Below are 21,076 nucleotides of genomic sequence, written 5' to 3'. Positions count from 1 at the left end.
CATACCGCCCTACCACCCTAAAGGTGGTTTGTAAGGCCACAAAGATGCCTAAAAATACGAGCCTCTGCTCTGCTTCACAACTTTTCAAAGCAGACACCTTTCCGCCACCAGGTACAAGCAGGCAAGAGATGTTGGTAAATGCAACATTCCCCAAGCCTGGTCACAACTTGCTCTGTATTTCCTTGTAAAACAAAATCCATTGGAAACTTAGTGCTACTTACCCCGCCTCTGCCTATTTTGGGTGTGGGCAAGGGACCCAGCACCAAAACCTGCAGGTTACAACATTACAAGACAACATTCAGAGCTCAAACAGCAAATACCTAAATCCTCCTTCACTCCCGTGGGCTTTAACCATCCTCCATCCTCTCTGCAGACACTCATGGTAATACTGTAAACCAGGGACTATCGAAAATAAAACATCTCTTCAGACACCAAAGCAGTGATTACTATTCTACAGACATAGTTAAAAGATTTTGTTAAAAAGAGATTGTTTTGGCAAGCACTGTTTAAATAAAAAAAAAAAGCTGAGTAACCAAGTGAAAAAAATAATTGTATTTCCTTAGGAAAAACCCACTCATGTAAACTGCAGTAATTAAAAAAGCAAACAATGTTGTATTTATGCAGTGATTTGAAAAAAAGCTGTTTAGAAAACAAACATTAATGTGGTTGCCAAGAAACATGTACACATACTAGACCAATTCTTTATGATGAGTAATTGAATTTATTGCACATACTTAACAAATAAGTGAAAAGTTCTGATATTTCAAGGTTTAATTACAAAGAGATAATAAATCTAGTTGTTTGTTTTTTTTTTACCACCCTTAACTTTTCACGCAAGCTATTTAAAAGAAGTGATTAAAACACGGGAGAAAGTTGACTTTAAGATGATTTCTGTAAGCTTTTGCGTACTGTACATCAGCCCTGCCAAGGGAAGCAAACTGCGGGGCAGCGGTCCGAGCCCGCTGCCACAGCCGATGCTGTCCGAAACCGGGCAGCCCCTGGGAGAGGATCACGATTTCCCATGGACAAGGAGACGGGGGGGGCTACAGAAACCAGCTCACCAGTTTCAAACCAGTGAGAAGGAATTTGGCTTTCACCGGGACGGTGCTTTAGGTCCATCCTAAAGCACGGCACGGGTAACAGCCTGGCTGGATTTCAGCTTTCCAGGGGGTGGACCGGCAATCTGTGGTGTCGTTACCTCACTCTAAGAAAAGATTATGCCGTAAACTGCTGAACTGCACCAGCGAACGCTTCACGAATAACACAAAATCATTCCAAGTCAGAAACATCCCGAGTTAAATTCAGGGCTCTCGCTCCTGCTTCGGGCTGCAGCAACACCACCGACCTGCTAGAAAGGGGCCACACGAAGACTGACTTTTTCAATTAAGAAAACTGCTGGTAGTATCAGAAAGAATTAAAACATTTATTGGGCATAAATATATTACATATACACTACAGATACAGTTAAGTCTTACATACATAGTGTAGTATTTGCAAAATCTATACATTAAAATTGATATGGCAGTTTTAATACAATGCATATGAAATAGTCTAAAATTTACAATACAAGAAAACTTATGATTTTTTTTTTTTGAAGTTGAAAAGCTTGGAATGTATGTTCCCATAGTGAGGTAAAAACTTTTTTTTTTTTTTTTTTCCAATTTAAAGAACTGTGCAAGGATAAGGTTCATACACATTCAGTTAGGGCACTTTTCAATCGTGACACTGAATACTGAGCTACTGTAGCCAACAAACAGGATTAGAAAACATTTCAAGTTCATAAAGAAAAAGGCAGAACAATATAAAAAACATCTCTCTCCTTCCTCAAGGGTTTTCAATATTTAGTGTTTCATTCTACCTTTTTGCTGTTGTTGATAATCTCTTTGAGAGCAGAGAGCCCTCGGGTTGGATTCAACGCCTGCTATTGCTGGATCCGAGGGCGTACAGATGTACGGGCAAAGCCAAGGCATCAGCGAACGGTGGGTCAGCGGTAATGGCAATCAGAACGGCAACGGTTTAGCATCTGCAACGCTTTATTTTTTTTTTTTGTTAATATATGAATGACAATCAAATCACTATGGCAGAATATACAAACTAAAAGAATGTCAAATGAACTTATTTAGGGCCTATCCCAACTCCTACAGAATAATTCCTCCGATCACCTCAGGGTTGGACTGGGCGGTCTCGTTAGCGTGATTAGAAGGGACACTAAAAATTAGCAATGACAGAAATGCCTCAAGTGTAACCGATTGCTTTTCTCTACACTTCTGCTCTTAGTATCATCTGTATTTCAAACTTTCAAAATTGATCAAATCATCTAGAGCAAGATGGTTTTTCTTTCTTTTTTTTTATTAAAGCAGGTTTTTTTTAAAAAGGCGTCAAGCTCGGATTTCATAGCAGCACTGCTGAAACAATATTCTAAAAATAAAAAAGGGAATCTATTCAAATTTCTGGGTTTCCAAACTAGCAGTCTTTTCATCGCTTTAAAAAATACACTCTTTTCCCCTCCATTGAAAACAGTTGTATATGCTTCGCTCACAAAATACAGATGCAAGGTCACAAAGTCTCATATCACAAATAAATTTAAATAAGATGTAAATAAATTTGACAAGCCATGACTTTGGCAAAAACAAAAAAATATATATATTTAGCTCAATGCCATTAGTTTGCAAGGCTAAATTAAACTAATTATAGTCAATAACAAAATACAGAACATTTCTAATATTTGCTACATCTAGAGAGGCACACAGAATAATTCATTGATCTTAGCACTTCCTTTCCAGAGATGATTATGTTTTTGGATACATGTAAACGTTTGAATCACTGATAATGGGTTTTTTTGGCATTTAATGTACTAGATGCTCCCATCTTCAAAAACACAAAAAAATGTAAGAAGATTAATAATACTAGGAATGCTGCCAGGTAGAAAGTTGACCTAAAGTACGACAGTATAAAACAGACAAAATATAACATGCTACGGGGAGGGTGGGGAGGGGGATTAGTACATAAGTACACTTTTTATTTTTTTTTACAATAAATAAAAGATTGCACTGTAATTGGTATTTAAAGTACTGTATGCAGTATATAGTATAAATAAACCTAGAACAAAAATAATGTTGTTTTTTCCCCATTACTTTGGTTAAGGGACTATTATGCTAGTACAGGACACTGAATCTTAGACGATGGAGACAGAGCACAAAATAGCTAGGACAAAAGCAAAACCAAGTAGCAAAAATATACAAAAACAAGAGGCAGGGAAATACACTGTGTCTGTTGCACCCTTTTGGAATCTATTTGCACCTCCAGCTCATTTATGTCCCTGAGGTACTTGCACAATGTTGACTTAATATAAATAACCCAATGACTCAAGAGTTAAAAATCTACTATCTCGATGGATTAAAACGTGTTTCTGGCAAGGGGCAGGCAGGAGGGGGGGCACTCCCATCAGAGCAGGGACTATTCCTCTGCAGGACTCTCGTCTGAATTTTGCCGTGTACCAAGTTATTTCAATTAGTCCTGCTGTAAGAATAGCGTAGACACCCATGTAAGGTATTTCAAAGAAACAGATCTAATTTCTGACACCTCCAAGAAAGTTCCATAAAATGGATACCCCTCCAAAAAATAATAATAATTAAAAAAAAGATCAACTGACAGTAAAGTTTGCTTACCTTAAGCGTAAATCTCACCTAATTCAGTAGAGGCAGTAAGCTGTCACCAGCTCTAATCATATAAATCAGGCTGAACATAATAGAATAATATCTAGTATTAGATTAGGAGTAGTTATATACAGTGACAAACAGACAAGTTAAAGCAGCTTTTAAATAGCTGAACATGGGAATAACTAACTATTGCACAATGCCCTCTTACTTAAAATTACTGCTAGGAATCAGAATGGTAAAAAAAAAAATCTATAATGCTTCATAATTTATATGCAGTTTGGTTATCTGATTTCTTATACAGGCAGTTTATAGTGTTGTAACTGTAAAAATAACAGATAATTAAAAAGGTTTTTTGACTGCAGGATATCGTTCCGATTTAAATGCACTACACAGTTAAAATAACAACTTAGGTTTTATCTTGAAAAAACTGGGGCAAATGTAGTGAATAATTCATAGGCAACATTGCTAATACTGTTCAAGGAAAACCTGTTACTGTTGACTAACACTGTATTCTAGTCTTACCACTATACACACTTGTGACTAATGTTTAGAAGGAAAAAGAAGAGACAAAAAAGTGACTCATTATTAAAATGTCCTAAATAGTAAGATAAAATAAGAGACTGTACGAACTTCAGTGAAAAAAACAAAACAACGTTGAAAAGGCAAATTGGTGACAATTTTGAAACTGTGAAGGAAAAAAAAATAAAAATCTTGCTTTTGGTATCTGGTTTGCTTGATTCTCCAGTTTGACCGCTTCCTAGTTTTGAATTTCAAAAAGGTGCATCAAAACACTGATTTATCTTTCTTCAAGCTAGAACTGTAAAAACAAGAGAAGTATATAAAATGTATGGTAGAACAAAAGGATTTCGAAAAAAGGAATATCTGAATAAATGTGTGGATTATAATGCGTAGCATTAGTTAAATTTGTATCTCAAACTTCCATTGAATTCTCTACTTCATAAAGAAGTATTGTAATATACAGGCGAATATAATTGACAAACTTGCAAAGCCAAGAACAATGAGGGCTGCAAACTGTTCATCAGTAGGAATCATGCTCTTTATCTTAGGATCATCTATGCTTCCCATTTCTCCTGCAAGCATGATCTCATTTCGCTGAAGCATAAAGGCAACGGATGGGCTGAAAGGTCCACTAAGTTCCTGTGAGGTATCCAAGCACCGGCGGCAGACGCAGACGCGAAACCGATAGTCTGTGTTGACTTGAAGGCCTGAGATGTGGAAGGTGGTCTCTTCTCCCTTGTACACCTTCAAAACAAAACGGCAAGCACAGTCACGTACAAAGAGCAAGACAACCTCCTCCTCCTTCCATAGCATCAAACAATTTAAAGAAGTAATAATGCCCGATTTCGCAAGGATTTGAGCCACAAAGTTAGGTCAAGTCCGAGTCTCCTAAGGAAGCACTTCTGCAGCTCTCAAGGGAAGGAACTCACTAGGTCAATGCAGGTTTTGGAAAATCAGAAGCACGTGGAATACTATCCAAGAGATGTCCAACCATGAGAGGTCTCAATGCAGAGCATTCAACAGAGTCAACGTACACAAGGACTGACAAGACTTCACATAATACAGCAACCATAAGACGTACTCATCTTTTGTGGGTGTCATAAATACTACAAACATGTTTCTGTACTCTTAAAATGTGACTATATGCCTAAGACATGTCTAAGACATAAGCACCGTGTTTGGCTCCAAAAGGAAGAAAACCTGCAAACTAGAGTTATTGGAAGACATTCACTGTATAATTGTAAAACCGGTTACAAGTATTAGTTTAATGTACTTTCCCCTCACATTTCTCTCAAGAGTCAGCAATCTTGCCAGAAATTACATTTTCAGTACTGCGGAAACAATAAAATATGATTAAGGTATAAAAAAGCTCCTCTTGGTTGCATTATATCTGGTTCTTTAGCAATCCAAACCCATTATGTATTTATGTTAATCAAATGTAGGTACCGCATGACTCTGAGAGCATGAGTCACACTACGAGAAAGAAGAGAGATAACAGATCATCTAAGAGACAGTTTTGTGACTTAAATGGAAAAAGACCACTGGAAACATTTACGAACTCTGAAAACAAATAACCAGTCAACAATTTATATAATGGAGGATTGTTGAAACTGGTATTTTATGAAATAAAAAAATGTGTCACTGTGATGGGTTGACCCTGGCTAAACGCCAGGTGCCCACCAGAGCCGTTCTATCACTCCCCCATCCTCAGCTGGACAGGGGAGAGAAAAATATAACAAAAACTTGCGGGTCGAGATAAGGACAGGAGAGATCATTCACTAATTACCGTCACGGGCAAAACAGACTCAGCTTAGGGAAAATTAGCTCAATTTATTACAGATCAGCCAGAGTAAGGTAATGAGAGAATAAAACGAAATCTCAGAACACCTTCCCACCACCCCTCCCTTCTTCCCGGGCACAACTTCACTCCCGGATGTCTCCACCAAGCCCCCCCAGCGGCACAAGGGGGACAGGGATGGGGTTTACGGTCATCACACGTTATTTTCTGCCGCTTCACCTCCTCAGGGTGAGGGCTGATCACACTCTTCCCCCGCTCCAGCGTGGGGTCCCACCCACGGGGTCAGTCCTCCACGAACTTCTCCAACGTGGGCCATTCCCACGGGCTGCAGTTCTTCACAAACTGCTCCAGCATGGGTCCTTTCCACGGTGTGCAGTCCTTCAGGAGCAGACTGCTCCAGCGCGGGTCCCCCACGGGGTCACAAGTCCTGCCAGAAAACCTGCTCCACGGGCTCCTCTCTCCGCAGATCCGCAGGTCCTGCCAGGAACCTGCTCCAGCGCGGGGTTCCCACGGGGTCACAGCCTCCTTCGGAAACCCACCTGCTCCGGTGTGGGGTCCTCCACGGGCTGCAGGTGGATATCTGCTCCACCGTGGACCTCCCTGGACTGCAGGGGGACAGCCTGCCTCACCAGGGTCTTCACCACGGGCTGCAGGGGAACCTTCGCTCCGGCGCCTGGAGCATCTCCTCCCCCTCCTTCTTCACTGACCTTGGTGTCCGCAGGCTTGTTTCTCTTACATGTTCTCACTCCTCTCTCCAGCGGCTGTTTCTCACTCTCCCAACTTTTTTCCTTCTTAAAAATGTTATCACAGAGGCGTTACCACTATCACTGATTGGCTCGGCCTTGGCCGGCGGCGGGTCCGTCTCAGAGCCGACTGGTATGGGCTCGCTCTCTCTCGAACACAGGGGAAGCTTCCAGCAGCTTCTTACAGAAGCCACCCCTGTAACCCCCCCCGCTACCAAAACCTTGCCACATAAAACCAATACAGTCACAAAGTGCCTCTGTCTGCTGGAAAAAAACCCCCATCCTGAACTTCAGATTCTTTTTCCCCTGCTCATGTAGCCGGTTTCCTTCTCCTCGCTGCAGGAGCAGAAGGCTGAGAGCATCTCTGCTCCCCCGGAGGTAGGAACTCAACTTAGAAAAGGGTAAGAAGAGGGAAATTGAACCTGAGCCGATAGAGGACTTCTTGTGCATTACTCTGGAGTAGGAAATACAAGAGGAAAAAGAAGACCTGTGCTCAGCTAAACACCACTTGAAGAGTCCAGCTTTCCTGCCCATGCTTGCCTCTGAGACTCATCCCTCCGTTAAAAAGCCCGTCGCTGATTTCTTGAGAAGGTCTGGGACAAAAGATTAAGGTTTTTCTTTTGTTCATTTTCTCCCCTCCTTTTAAACTCTCACAGTTTTTCCAAATATAGTTTGAATGATGGTGACTGAGTTTCCAGACTAAGTGGAAATCCTTTAACCAGCTCGTGTTTCTTGGCCCCAAGGCATTGAACAAGAAGCAATGCTTAAACAAAATGACGTTGCCTTTCTCAAGTACGCTCGGCATTCACAGGAAGTTCACTCTAGCTCAAGTGACAGGAATAAACCAAACTCATACTGTAAATCTCTGCGATTAACCACAGCTATGCACTGCTGTCTTTCTTGTCATCTTGGCTTATCTTCCCAACGCCAGTGAGAAGTGAGTCAGTAAGTTACGGTAATACGGGAATTGCAGGGAAAACAAAACTGCGAGTGCCGTAGCAGTCCACAGAAATAACGTGATGGTTGAAACATTTGTTTGCAAAGCTTATCTCATCCCAAGAACATCTCTGTCACTCTATTTTCCAATGGCAACTCCATTTCTAATACCCACCTGCTGCGGGCAACTGTCCTCCACCTACTCCATCACCAGTGCTACATCTTGTAGGCAGTTAATACTTTGGTTTACTCCCAAATAGAAATGATCATGCAAAGAAAAGTTGCATGCATTTGGCATGTAACTGTACATTCAGTGAGTAATTAAAAAAGGATGTGTTCTTCCACAGGACCAGAGTCAGGATTCTTCTACTTGGAGGACTTACCTAACTCCCATTTCTTTAGACTCTGAGACATGGTAACTCAAAGCAGCTATCCTTACAAAATAACCGTAAGCGACGTATGTTTTCTGGTGCTGTTGTGATTATTAATTTCATTTCAAAATGTACAATCATAGGAGCTCTACATGCCTTTGCTGTAAATGAACCTTTGCAACCAATATGACCACTTCTAAAACAAAAAAAAAATCCAGTAGAATCCAAGTAATGACATTTAATAAAAAATTTACAATCTAAGCTTCATAAGCTACATTTAACAGATACTAGGGATGGGATATATACAACCTGTCTTTGCGCTGAAAAAACCTGTCCAGTTAATTGTTTTTTTTTTACTTGTTTTCTTCTGTCAGGGCGGTGAATACCAGTGTAACTGGAGGCTAAGTTTGGCTAAATCAAAGACTTGCATCTTCATTACAGTCTAATAAATATAGATGACCAAGTTCACTCAAGCCAGCTACTCAACAGCACTTCTCAGAAAAAGGCCAGACAGTCAAGCAAGAGAAGAGTGCATCTTTAAAGAAAGTTTGAAAAATAGTCAAAAGTACACTGAAAACATGAATTAATATTCACTAACGATAAAGACAAAACATTTCGCGTGCTAGAGCTAGGCAGGTGGTGGAAATTGTCTTGCTTTCAGTGGTTTGAGGAGTATTGAGCACCAGTGGACCTATGTCCTTTCTCAGTAACAGGTAAAAAATTATCGTGCTTAACTGTCCTTCACTTCTGGCAGTAGCCTCTGTATCCTCCATAACCGGCTGCAGTGAACACCTTGGAAACGCTACTGGCTCCAGCTCACGTTTGCCTGCAGTAGTGTCTGTAGGAGCAGGCTAAGCCAACGCAGGATGCCCTCAGCACAGAGATACATGCTTGGCTGTGAACGCAGTTACGCTCTGTGAACGGACTTTGCATACGCAATAGAGAAAAAAAATAAAATTGACAATTCTGGAGAAGGTCTTTAAATTTGCTAAACAAATACAAAACCAAATATAACTGTATAAAGCAGCATAGTTTTTTTTATATGGAGCACATTACGCTTTTGTGGCCAACAAGTCAAAGTAAAGTGGCTATCCAATTTATCACTTCCACTTCCTAGAAACAGCTTTTCTATTTAGGCACCTGAGAACATAATAAAAACAGGAGCTTTTTGCCTGGTTCCCTCAATGAAAATATCATCACAAGTAATAAACTGCTGCTGAAGCCCTTTATGGCATTTGATCCTACTGATTGAGCTGGACAGCTCAGAGAATTCCTGTAGGCAAGTATTTCTCAATTTCACCGATGTCATTAAATAATTCCACCCCCCCTCCATCTTTTCCAAATAATAAAAATGACAGCCACAATTGCCCTTTAAGCAACACACCGGAAAGTGTAAGATAACCTAACCTGGCTGCTGCACTCCATAGCAATGACCAGTGTATTTAATAATTAATAAAAGCCTATTCTGTATGGTGATAAGAAGATCAAGAATCAGAGGCAGGATAAATCTATTTACAAAGCACGCCCACTTGAAAGGTTTGATTTCTTCTAAGTCATCTAACAGATTTCTCTTCAAGAAACTGGTTTATTATTTTATCCAAATTCAAAATCAGTTTCACTCACTCCACTGTTGAAATGCTCATAAACCCTTAAGAGTTGTGTGGACAGCCTTGGCTCCTAAACAAAGCGAACAAGAGTCCCTAAGATCACCTTCCGCAAGGTGGGCTGCACTGAAAAAACTCTAACAAAAGGAAATTACTTGCTCTGTCTCATGACACAAAATTGGCATCAGGAGGCAGAGAAAATACTCAATGCAAGTAGCACTAATAATAAATGCCAATGCATACTGTACATTAGATTGTATTTTGGCATGCAACCAGAACAAGTGCCTTTGACTTGCTATTTAAAATAGAGAAGGAAAATCAATTTTTTTGCTGATTGGAGCTTTAAACAAATTAACAGTGCACTGAATGGGTTTCAGAGATTGTGTGTCTACAGAGTCTGAACCAAAGAAAAAACAATAATAAAAATTTGAGCTCGGTAAGACGGACCAGGTTCTTCCAGGCGCCCGCCTCTCGGTGCAGACCCGAGCAGGCTTCCCACTGCATTGCCAGGGGATTTTTTACATACCCAGTGCATCCTACCCATATCTTTTCCTCCTTTGGAAAGCGTTTGGGGACAGTTTTCTCCCAGAAGAGATGTGGCAGAAGCTGATGAAACACCACTGCCTCCAAATTCTTGGAAATTTCAAAGGTAGAACATTTTGCCTCACTGGCAAACAATTTAAGGACAAAGAAGCTTTAAAGCTCAGCTCTCATTTTCCCCGGTCAGCTCTTACAAAGAGCTGGCTCCTCGGTGATTCGATCCCCAGAGCTGCTCAATTGGGAAACTAAAACTTAGGATGACGAGTTTTAAGACCGTTATCCCAAGCTTCAGCTCCTGCTAGCCCTGCACAACCCAGCCTGCTCCCCTAACTCCAGAGGAAAACTGTGCAAAGCTGGAGATGATTTTAATGCACTTTAGAGCTAAGTTCTGACTGAGTAAGCTTTGCTAGATGAAAATGCAAGAAACAGAAAAACAAACCTGGGCCACCGATTCCTGGAATCTGCCGTGATTTATATCCTGATTTGTAAACAAGGAAAATCTGATTTCCTAAACAGAATTGTCATATGCCATTGCTTTTTTGAAGTATCCAAATAGATAAAACATACAAATACACAAAAAGGAACACATTGCTTGAGAAACAGGAAAAGCAGTAGTTCATATTTTTTTTTAAGTACACTTCTTAGGGAGCTAAATTGTTATCTGTTTAGCTCCTGCAAATCCAGTTCTTCAGACAATTCCCAGCAGAGAAATATTTACGACGTGTTCTCCCAGAGGAGCGCAGGGATAGCTATAGCCCCAGTCTGGAAAAAAAAAGAGCTTTTGAGTACTTTGATACCACCTCTGCTAGGTCAAATGATGGAAAAGCAGTGGCTTTTGGGATGTGGAGGGCTGCATACATTGGGCTACAGGAGGAGGGAGACAGCTCGGGTGTGGTGATCTAGAAAGAAACTATAGCTTTACCCAAAAGCACGTCAGTGGCTAATGTTGCAGCAGGGGAAGAAAATGCTGAAGTGATTTAGCTTATTTTATAAATTAACAAAGATGTTTATTCTCTTTAACTCAAATTTGTTTCTACAGCATAAGCGAGGTGCAAGTACAGACGGGTGGTCTGCTCCTAGACGTTCTTACATCTCTTGAGAGCTTCATCTCTAGGATGGCACACACAGCGATAGATTAATACGGAGCTCAAACTTTGAGAGTTAACGGATGGCAATAAGACTGTTTTCTCCTATTAATGTTCCATTTCATAGTGACTTTTCTATATTTATTCACTTTAGATACAGAACACACTAGACAGGTGTCACAATGCCCTACTCTATACTGGTCCACAGGCAGTTCCAGAAAAATCAGTGCCGTGTACTGAAGAGTTACGCTGTGTGAGTAAGGGAAGTGAAACACGGCCACTGATTTCAGTGTGCGCCTGACTCTGGGCCAGGATAAACTGAAGCAGACTACTTCATGCTTAGTCAGCACAAAGTGCCCAGGTGGATTTTTTAATTCTATTAATGAAATTAATATGGGAGAACATTGCATTGTGCACCTTCTGAAGGGCTTCCTAGCAAAGAGCTGGATCAAGATCTGTAACGTAAAATTTCCCCAGAAATAGGAATCGAGTGTCATATTTGTGCCACCTGAGTAAGGATTTCTGTGAGCTTTCTTATCGAGTCCAGGGAGACTCTGTGCTCGACACCGTGCCGCTCCTGTGCACAACTGTTCCCCAAATAATTACAGGATATAGCCGTGTTTTGAAAACTCAAACACAACCATCATAAAAAGTTCTAACTCAGTTTTCACAATAAAAGGATCTCCCTTTCCTGGGCTGTTATTTGGATGAAAAGACTAAAATCTACTATGTAAAGCCTACAACATTCTTAACGTTCTTGTCAATATAACACCATCACACCGGTTTAAAAAACATAACAGAGTATGAATGCTAAGGCAGTATCGTAAAAGCCATATTGTCATCTTCCTAATAAGTTTGTCTGAATAACGGTATCTTTGCAAAATTTCCTGAGGGAGAAACACAAGACATATAATCAAACGTTCTCCCATTCTCGTCACAAAAAATAGATTTACATGCATCATCATCTTGATTTCTGCCGTGCATAGTCACTTTTACAGATGGTAATGCTTAGTAAATGCTTTACCCTTTAATTGGTTTGTTCTGCTCCAGGATATACCTGCACATGAACTTACACTCATAAGCTTTTACTCATTTAAACACTGAAAGCAAGGATTAAGAATGAGGAAACTGCTTTTGGTCATCTGTCAGCTGTGTTCATCTGAAGGAAATCAACTGGGAGTAGACACAGAGACGTGGCTCCACAGGTTTGTAACATGTCTTCCTAGTTAAAACTGTTTAATGTGTTGCCTTAAATAGTTGCCTTTAAATCGATGCAAATAAAGCGATCTGACTATTGACAGGCTTACAGCCTTGTAACACAGAAACAGTTTTGTACGTTCATTAGTTGAAAAGTTTCAATTTTAAGGTGATTTTAAAAGTCGTTTTTTATTCTGTGAAACTCATGTGTGTTTGGGCTGGTGTAAAACACATCATCCTTATAGATCCCTTCCAACTTAGGATGATCTATGACTCTATGTTGCTAAGCTGAAACAACTGTGTCCTGGAAGGTGAGTGAAGGGGAAAGCGTCTGAGGATGAGAGACCCTATACGTGATATGAAGTCCTGCACAGCCCATAAATAGCTTGAAAGAGCTATTTGTTGCATTTATTTCCATGCCAGTGGGACATAAAAAATGACTTCACACAGCTATTTATCTCCTTATCCAGTTGTACTATCCCTGGATCTTGCAAAATGCACTGGCAACTGCTATAGAAACCCAAGTTACTTAAGACACTGTTCTTTCCCATGGGTGTATTTAATAGCCCCAAAAAATCTACAATATTCTTCATTTGTGCAACCCTTCAAAACAATTTGCAAACCCTTTCTAATACAGTGTGCCCCCTGAGATACATGTGCAAAATATCTATGTAACTTGCAGGGAACCAAACAGATTTAAAAGTAAATTTAGGACTGGCGCTTCAAATGTAATTAACATATCACTAACATTACTTTTCAGCTAAATAGTGGCAAGTGATCACATGCATGCCACAGCAAAGGTAAAGTGAAATGCTTTAGCTAGAAAATCACTGAAAGACATTTATATATTTTATCTCCTATTGACATAACAGGAGCTAAGAGCATGCACACAGCTACTGCAGCTCAGCTAACTGACAGTACGTCAGTGATGTGCCCCAGTGTTGAGATGACACCCACGTTCATGATGAAGACAAATCATTTTGATGGGCAAAACCGGTTTCTGAGTAGGTGAAACAGTGGAACTCTCCCTCTTTTCCATGGCTGGTTATCAGCCAGCCCAACTACAGAAGACAGAGTGTCAGCTTTGAGCATCCCAGCTGGGAGCTTCTTCTAGTGAGTTACTTGTGAAAACTCAAGCAAAACACCCCTCATCAGCATCATGCTTCATGAGAAATGAAGAGCTTCAACATAAGACCCTGAAGGTACTTTTTATTTCCTTTAACACTGGGGTTTTTCATACCACAGCCTCTTGACTGCGAAAATTAAGCCATCACCTACCTTAAAGGAACAAGAAGCCACGCTCAATTCTCCCCAAGGACATCCAGAACATTTTAAGTGCTTAAGCTACGCTTACTAAAGCTGTACATGAAAGTTATATATCAAAGCTATTTTGTAAATCAGCAAAATGGCTCCACTTATCCACTTACCACTGACATTATGAGGCCAACACAGTACACAGAGGTTTTATTACCTATACCAGCACCAAAAATGTTTCCTGACAGAAACAATAGTGAGGTTTCTGAATCTTGAGCACCCACATGAGTTTTCTTCCATTTATTTATGTTATTTTTGATAATTTGTTAGTTCACAGTCAAAAATAGACTGAAGAGGAGCAAAGACAGTTGCAAGGAAAGTACCACCTTACTCATATATTTAGGACTTTAATTTAAGGTTTAACATACCTCATTCCTTAATTTGGACTTATTTGGAATCCATATAAGAAAGAAAGAAAGGACGGGGAGAAGACAGGGCACACATGAAGTGCACTGTAAATCACAGAGTCAGAGGTGTGACAGATGAAATAAAAGATCTAGCTGTGAATGAACTGTTCTGTTTCAGGTGCTCTGGGGAAATGTCCACTTGTGAGCTCTAATCAAGACGCACAAGTTAAAAAGGATCAGCCGTACTTCACTCACTCTGTTTCCGTAGTGCAAGGACGGACACCGTTTTCCGTGGGGCAGCTGATATACAGCAGCTACGCATCCACGCATCGAAACCTCAGACAGGAATGGGATGGCTGAACAAACCAATTAAAAGTTGTGTCCTTGACTGAAATCCTTGATGGAAGGCCTTGGAATTGGCTTAGTGAACGAGGAAGATAATCTACCTACTTCATCTTCTCATCTTCAGAGAACAGTTAGCACCAGCCACTTCAGCAGAAAGCATGGGTGGACAGAACTGTAACTTTTCAAAGGTTAGTTCAGTTAGAAATAGTGATTAACTACGGACAGAGCGCAAATCGCTCCAGTAAGATAATGATGTTCTATATACTCCCTCAGGGGAGAAAACAACCTATTACAGCCCTTAATTTTGACTCAGCCTTTACCAAAGTTCACCTGACACATCACCATAGGGTGTAATTCAATACAGTAGAAAGAAGCAGCACAGCGAGTGTTCAAAAACATTTCCATTATGTCATCAATACAGCAATATTAAAACGAGACCATTTTCCTACCTGCTTGTATTCAGATTCTCTTCCAACCAGTACCTGCAGAACATAACCAACAGGATCTCCCTTCATGGGTGGGACCATTTCCCAGGTAATTTCACAGGCGTTTCCTCCCAACTGTGTCACTCGAGGGGCTACAATAAAATGACATGTGTTAACATTTAATATACAGACTGCGTTGAAATCTTACTCATTTTACGTGTAGTGCGATATATACGAGAACATTTTAAAAAGAGAACTTCGGGACATCACAAGGGTTAGTAGCACATAATCTGTACTGTATTTATGTGGCCAAAAAATCAAATTACCATCACCACTGGATGAAAGAAGTAAAACTGCCAAGTCACTCAAAAGTCTCATGTATTTCAGGACAGCCTTGCCTGATTAAGCAGTTCAGGATTCTTGTGGTATTAAACAATAACAAACACTATCCACCAGAAAACTGGGTGAAATTTAGAGCTGATTAACAAGCTTCTAAGAAGTTTACTGTAGGACCCAGATCACTTCTGCAGAAGGACAGCAAGCTGTTAGAGCATCCCTCATCTGTCAGCTGTGTGAGCTGCTAGAAAGGGGGAGTGGACGTGATAGAAAACCTTGAACTTTTAAAATTCAATTGCAATGCTGTGCACTGATCTTTCCGAAGCAGAAGCGAAGGCGTGAATTACACTGGCATTAATAGAAGCAGCAATTTTGTGAAGTTCTGAGCAAACACCTGTACCAGTGGAGACGCCTGCATATTCCTCCCATGCTACACATCGTTGAAAGAGCGGAATAATAGAAAACATTGCATTCAGGAAAAATAAGGGAAGGAATGTGAGAAGGGAAGCTAAATTATCTTCTGTATTAGAGATTAAGTCCAGCCTGGGAAGCAAAAGTACAAGCATAATTTTAAAGACTTGGACTGGTATCTAATTCTGAGCCTCACATTCAGACGATCAGACCTGCTACTTCTAGCCAGGCTTAGGGTAGCGCTTTCACTAGAACTCTAGAGAAATTCAATTTGTCAGCTGTTACAATGCTGCCGTCCTTGGGAGAGGATCCCTCACCAGCTGAAAGCCAAAAGATGCTGTACCATGCCTGACGGCAAGCTTGCAGGTGAGCTGAGCAGAGTACTAACAGAGGCAGCACGTTTTTATGTACAACTAAGCATCTGCCACTGGAAGGCATCAAAACAACTGTGACAGCATCCAGGGTCCACCAACCTCTTGATCAGGCAGAGCGAGCAAGCGCATGATAAAAAAAAAAAAGAAACTGGGAGAAACAACAGCGCTAGCACTTAACCAAGTGGTTAATGTGTGCACGTGCAAGGACACGAGCTTGTTAAAGGCAATCTAGATTCCCAACCCTACGAAAACAGACAACAGGAGAGTCTATCAAAGAAACAAATGCTGCCGCATACATTGCATGAATTTTAGACTAATTTGTTAGCACCCAAGGGGAACACATGAATCATACGCAGATCCAAATGTAATCAATATCCATTTGCTTCTCTCTGCACATCTGCCAGGGTTGAGAGACCGATAATAGACACCTTCATCTCAGCTGACAGCAACATTCTCAATTATTTTCCCTCCTCCTTCCATCCCTCACCCCAATACACGTAGATTTTTGTCTGACACTTACAAAACACTGCTATTAACAATAATGCTATTTTAGGGTCGGCTTCACTAAGTGAGTAATTAGGATACTTTATAGGAGAATAAACATATGCTTCTGATACATCAAAAACCGTACTAAGTTTATCACATACGCTCCTTTGTATTGCTCTGAACACGGAAGGGAATCAACACCATCATTTTGACTCAACAGATCTCTCTTCCCTATAGCATTACCTCCCCACAGCAGTGTTCACTTACACAGTTTTTCTTGTGCCCTTTTCTCTGTTACAGCCAGTGTTTTGTCATGTACCTGTGGTTCCAGCCCACACAAGACCCAGTATTTGCACGGTATCTTAACTGCTTGATATTCAGTCGCGGGTATTAGTCATATTTACCAGGAACTAAATAGGCAGGCAGGGAGTTCAAAACAAAAACCTAGGTGAGACCTGAATTTAATAAAACGGATTTCTATCCAACAAAACGAAAATGGGAGTACAGTGCATGCAGGCATCCCTGTCCTAGTTTTACCCACTTAGTGCAACTAAGAGAAGCAACGGCAACACGGGCTCAGCATCCGCGAGCGACACGCGCCTGCGCCCAGGCACTCCGACAACTCGCCGATGCTAAAGCCGTGAGCACACCCTCCCTCCTACACTCACCTACACCAGCCCCCTTCGCTTTGCTGGGTACCAGATCTTACAACTGCGTAATGGAGCGAATCAGGATAATTCACTGTTGGGTAAGTGTATTTACCCTTGAACCTTCCATCAAACACATACAGGTATCTTCTTCCAGAAACAGCACTGAAGCAAATGCCAAAACCCAGGGGATATCCAGGCGGTAATGAAGGTGGGATTCTCTTATACGCTGATTTTAGCGTAGTGAAGCCAGTCTTTCAATGTTCTCTCTGTGTTTGAGTGTTGTTCTTCCTGGGGGTGATTCAGAGCAGCTAACCTAGGGACCAGGGAAATGACACCCTGGCAGCGTTCTCCCCTCTCTAAATCTTTGATTACAAATGGTGTCAAAATCACCAAAGCCAGATTTTAAGTATAGCAGAGCAAATGAAACCTCACTGAAAAACTAACAGTTGCTGTTTCTCACAGTAAGTGGTACTGCTTGACAAAGGAGTTTTAAGCACACAGGGAAAAAAAGGTGCATCTGATTTCAGCTCAGTTTATCGGACAGACAATATAGTGAATCCCCTGCCTTTATAGTAGTTCTCCTTGGAAGGAAGAAGCAAAATTACTTAGGCCAAAATCTACACACAGTAAAAGATGTTTCACTATAAAACTTCATTTAATTAGGCCTTTCGTTTTTCTAGTGGAACACATGCTAAGCAAGTTCTAAATCTAATGCTTTATATATGTGAAATATTGTAATTAATTTTATACATTAAAGGAAAAATAAACTCTTAAGTTGTATGCTGAACATCACCTCAACCACTAAAAACAACATTAAACTTTGCTAATGCTTAAGCTGGTATGTACACATACCTACTACAGCTGTTACATCCCTTATAGAAGTGCTGCGGTAATCCAGAGCAATCCCCTGGTAAACATCATTGTTAGCAGAAGCATTTCAACAGTTTATGTATAACAACAGGGGTTAGTATAACATTTACATTGTTTATATGAATTTTTTGGTGATAATTTAGGTTCCCACCGTAAAGTAACTTCACAATTCACAGAAATATACAAGCAGCACAAACTGATTTTTCACATTATTGCACACTTATGTTAACCCTTACAAACTCACTGCATACTTACCAATTACTTAATTACATGTTACTTACGTATATGGAAAAAAAAAAAAATCTATTACATACCTTTGATTGCAGGTGGGACTGACTTAGTTGTGCAGAAGGTACATATTTCTGAGAAAGGTCCCTCCCCAGCATCATTGACCGCCTGTATTCTGAACGAGTAACAAGTGGATTCTGTCAGCCTTTGTATCTTGTATGTATGACTTGGTCCCCTATAAATCGGTATAAACCTGGAAACAATGAAAACGAGAACATGTAATTACACTGGAGTGGCACTGCCATTTCTGGCACAGAGAGCTTTGCAGAGCTGTTAAAGGCAAGTATAAAAATGGCATGTTATTAACGCACTAACAATGATTAGTAGGTTAGGGAAATCAGAAGTTCATTGTCCCTTTCGCAACTAATACTTACCTTGCAAAATGATTACGTGAATTATCAGGAAAAACATCTGTCAATGCATCCCCTACTACCCAGTAATCAGAACAGATTCAACCTGTGTTCTGCTACAATACACCACGGGTGCTGCTGGTTTAGAAGTACGTTTAAAACAAGATTAATACTTGGAATCTTTTCTTGCTTAATTTGGACTTTATTCGCACATTAAGACCCAAAGACCACATCTTACACTCATCTGCGCCATCTTAAGCCAGAGTAATTTTGTTTAAATCAGAACATATAGATTGCGTAATATATGTGTAATATATTTCACACTTCTCAGTTTTGAAGAGTTCACAGGCTGAAGACAGCCAAACAGCAGAGACAGAAACAGATTCAGAGAAAACACGTGGTGGTCTAGGAGTGAAAAGGCGCGGGGGAAGCATGAGTATAGCGGGAGGGATATGGAAGATGGAAAAGGACGCCAGCGTAGGAGCTCTGGGGGACGCCCGTACTGACAGCTCTGCTAGAGAGCAGGCTGAGGAGAAGAAAAAGACACGACACTATGGAAGTGACTTCCAAAATACTTCCACTGACAAGACCAAACATCAGCACACACAAACTTGTCCAACAATGTAATGCAGAACAAAATCATTGTCACTTACTCTTAGCAAGACAAAAAAAAAAAAAAAGGTACAACTGCTAGAGAGAATCTGACTTCTATTTCCAATTGCTCTGCTCAGATAAATGCTTTTCAGCAATAGTCATATGCTAGCCAGCAATTTCTACCTAAGATCCTGACCCTCTGGGTGCTGAGCGGAATGGGGATGAGGGTAAATAAATAGGAAGCACCCAGCATCTTGCATCAATCTGCTCAGCCTCCACTGGGGAACAAGGTCTTACTTGCAATAGTCCTGAATCTGGAGAACATAAAATTCACTGCACAGGATCACGTAGGTTTTTTGATGATTTAGTACACTTATTGAAATATCTTAACCATTTCAGCAGATTTTAAATCAGTAGAAAGCCAACAAAGAGATTTGGTTTTGACCTCCCTATCTAGGTGCTAGCTTTATCCTTTGGCTTTGCATGAGATACATAGTATAACCAATTTGAGCATTTCAAAGAAACTGGGTCTGTCATTAGCTCTCAGGGGCAGAAATCAATTCATATTACATTATGATTGAAAACCACAGAAGTACAAACAGAGAGATCAAGAATCATCTGTAATAAAAAGAAATGTTCAGGTAATTTAAATTGCTGGAAATGTACTCTGAGAACTAATGTGATTGACTACCCCCACTGAGTTTTAGTGAGCGTCTCACCTTGATTGGAAATCAAAGATCTGTGCCACAAGTTTTTAAGAGGTGATTTTAGAGCCAATTTCCAAAGAATTTTTTTTTGTTTTTCAACCTTATGCTTACACAGTTCTAAGGACTGCCTGCTAGCCCACATTTTTGAAGCTCACATAAGCAGCTATGGCACGTTCCAAAAGACTGCCACAGATGTGTTCTCATGGAACAAAATTTCTTGGGATTCACTGCACAATGAACAAAGCACATGTATTTAGGACAGCAATAAGACTGAAAAGACAAGACAACTCTGTCTCTCCCTCTCCACTTCTTGTAGCTCAATCAGACAGCTGGCTCAGAAGCCACTGCAGTGCTCATAGAAGTGCTTGACACCTATCTCTGACCCTGATCCAAGGGCAACAGATAGCAAAAAAGATGCAATGCGGTATTATAGACTAATGCCCTCTTTGTAATCGTCCGTGGAGCTAGGTAAGCAAGGGAGAATAAATATACCTTACCAGCTACCACACAAGCACACCCACACCCCAGTTTGGGCTTACAGTACATTTGCTAGACATATTTAGAATCATCAAACAAAATCATAGAATAGTTTGGGTTGGAAGGGACCTTTAAGGGTCATCTAGTCCACCCCCCCCGCCCTGGGCAGGAACATCTTCAACTCGATCAGGTTGCTCATAGCCCCGTCCAACCTGACCTTGGATGTTTCCAGGGATGGGGCATCGACCACCTCTCCGGGCAACCTGTGCCAGTGTTTCAGCACCCTCATCGTAAAAAATTTCTTCCTTATATCTCGTCTAAATCTACCCGCTTTTAGTTTAAAACCATTACCCCTTGTCCTATTGCTATAGGCCCTGCTAAAAAGTCTGTCCCCATCTTTCTTATAAGGCCCCTTTAAGTCCTGGAAGGCTGCAATAAGGTCTCCCTGGAGCCTTCTCTTCTCCAGGCTGAGCCACCCCAACTCTCTCAGCCTTTCTTCATAGGAGAGGTGTTCCAGCCCTCTGACCATTTTCATGTCCCTCCTCTGGACCCGCTCCAACAGGTCCACGTCTGTCCTGCGCTGAGGACCCCAGAGCTGGACGCAGAACTGCAGGGGGGTCTCACCAGAGCGGAGCAGAGGGGCAGAATCC

The 21,076-nt window shown here is 40.9% G+C and overlaps 1 protein-coding gene across 2 annotated transcripts in view; it reads right to left on the bottom strand.

The window, feature by feature from the left end:
• Window positions 1–1,399: 1,399 nt before the first annotated feature.
• FNDC3B (fibronectin type III domain containing 3B) overlaps window positions 1,400–21,076 on the bottom strand; it is a 210,522-nt gene continuing 190,845 nt past the window's right edge. For both annotated transcript variants that reach the window (XM_075031393.1, XM_075031394.1), the window contains exons 24-26: window positions 18,325–18,491; window positions 14,908–15,035; window positions 1,400–4,922 (exon numbers count right to left, since the gene is read on the bottom strand). In XM_075031393.1, the coding sequence (XP_074887494.1) occupies window positions 4,611–4,922; window positions 14,908–15,035; window positions 18,325–18,491 (607 nt within the window). In that variant the 3' untranslated portion in view covers window positions 1,400–4,610. The remainder of the gene's footprint in view (window positions 4,923–14,907; window positions 15,036–18,324; window positions 18,492–21,076) is intronic.

The sequence above is a fragment of the Buteo buteo genome, chromosome 7 (assembly GCF_964188355.1).
Source record: "Buteo buteo chromosome 7, bButBut1.hap1.1, whole genome shotgun sequence".
Classification (NCBI taxonomy): domain Eukaryota; kingdom Metazoa; phylum Chordata; class Aves; order Accipitriformes; family Accipitridae; genus Buteo; species Buteo buteo.
This window is presented reverse-complemented; position numbering and strand designations above follow the sequence as displayed.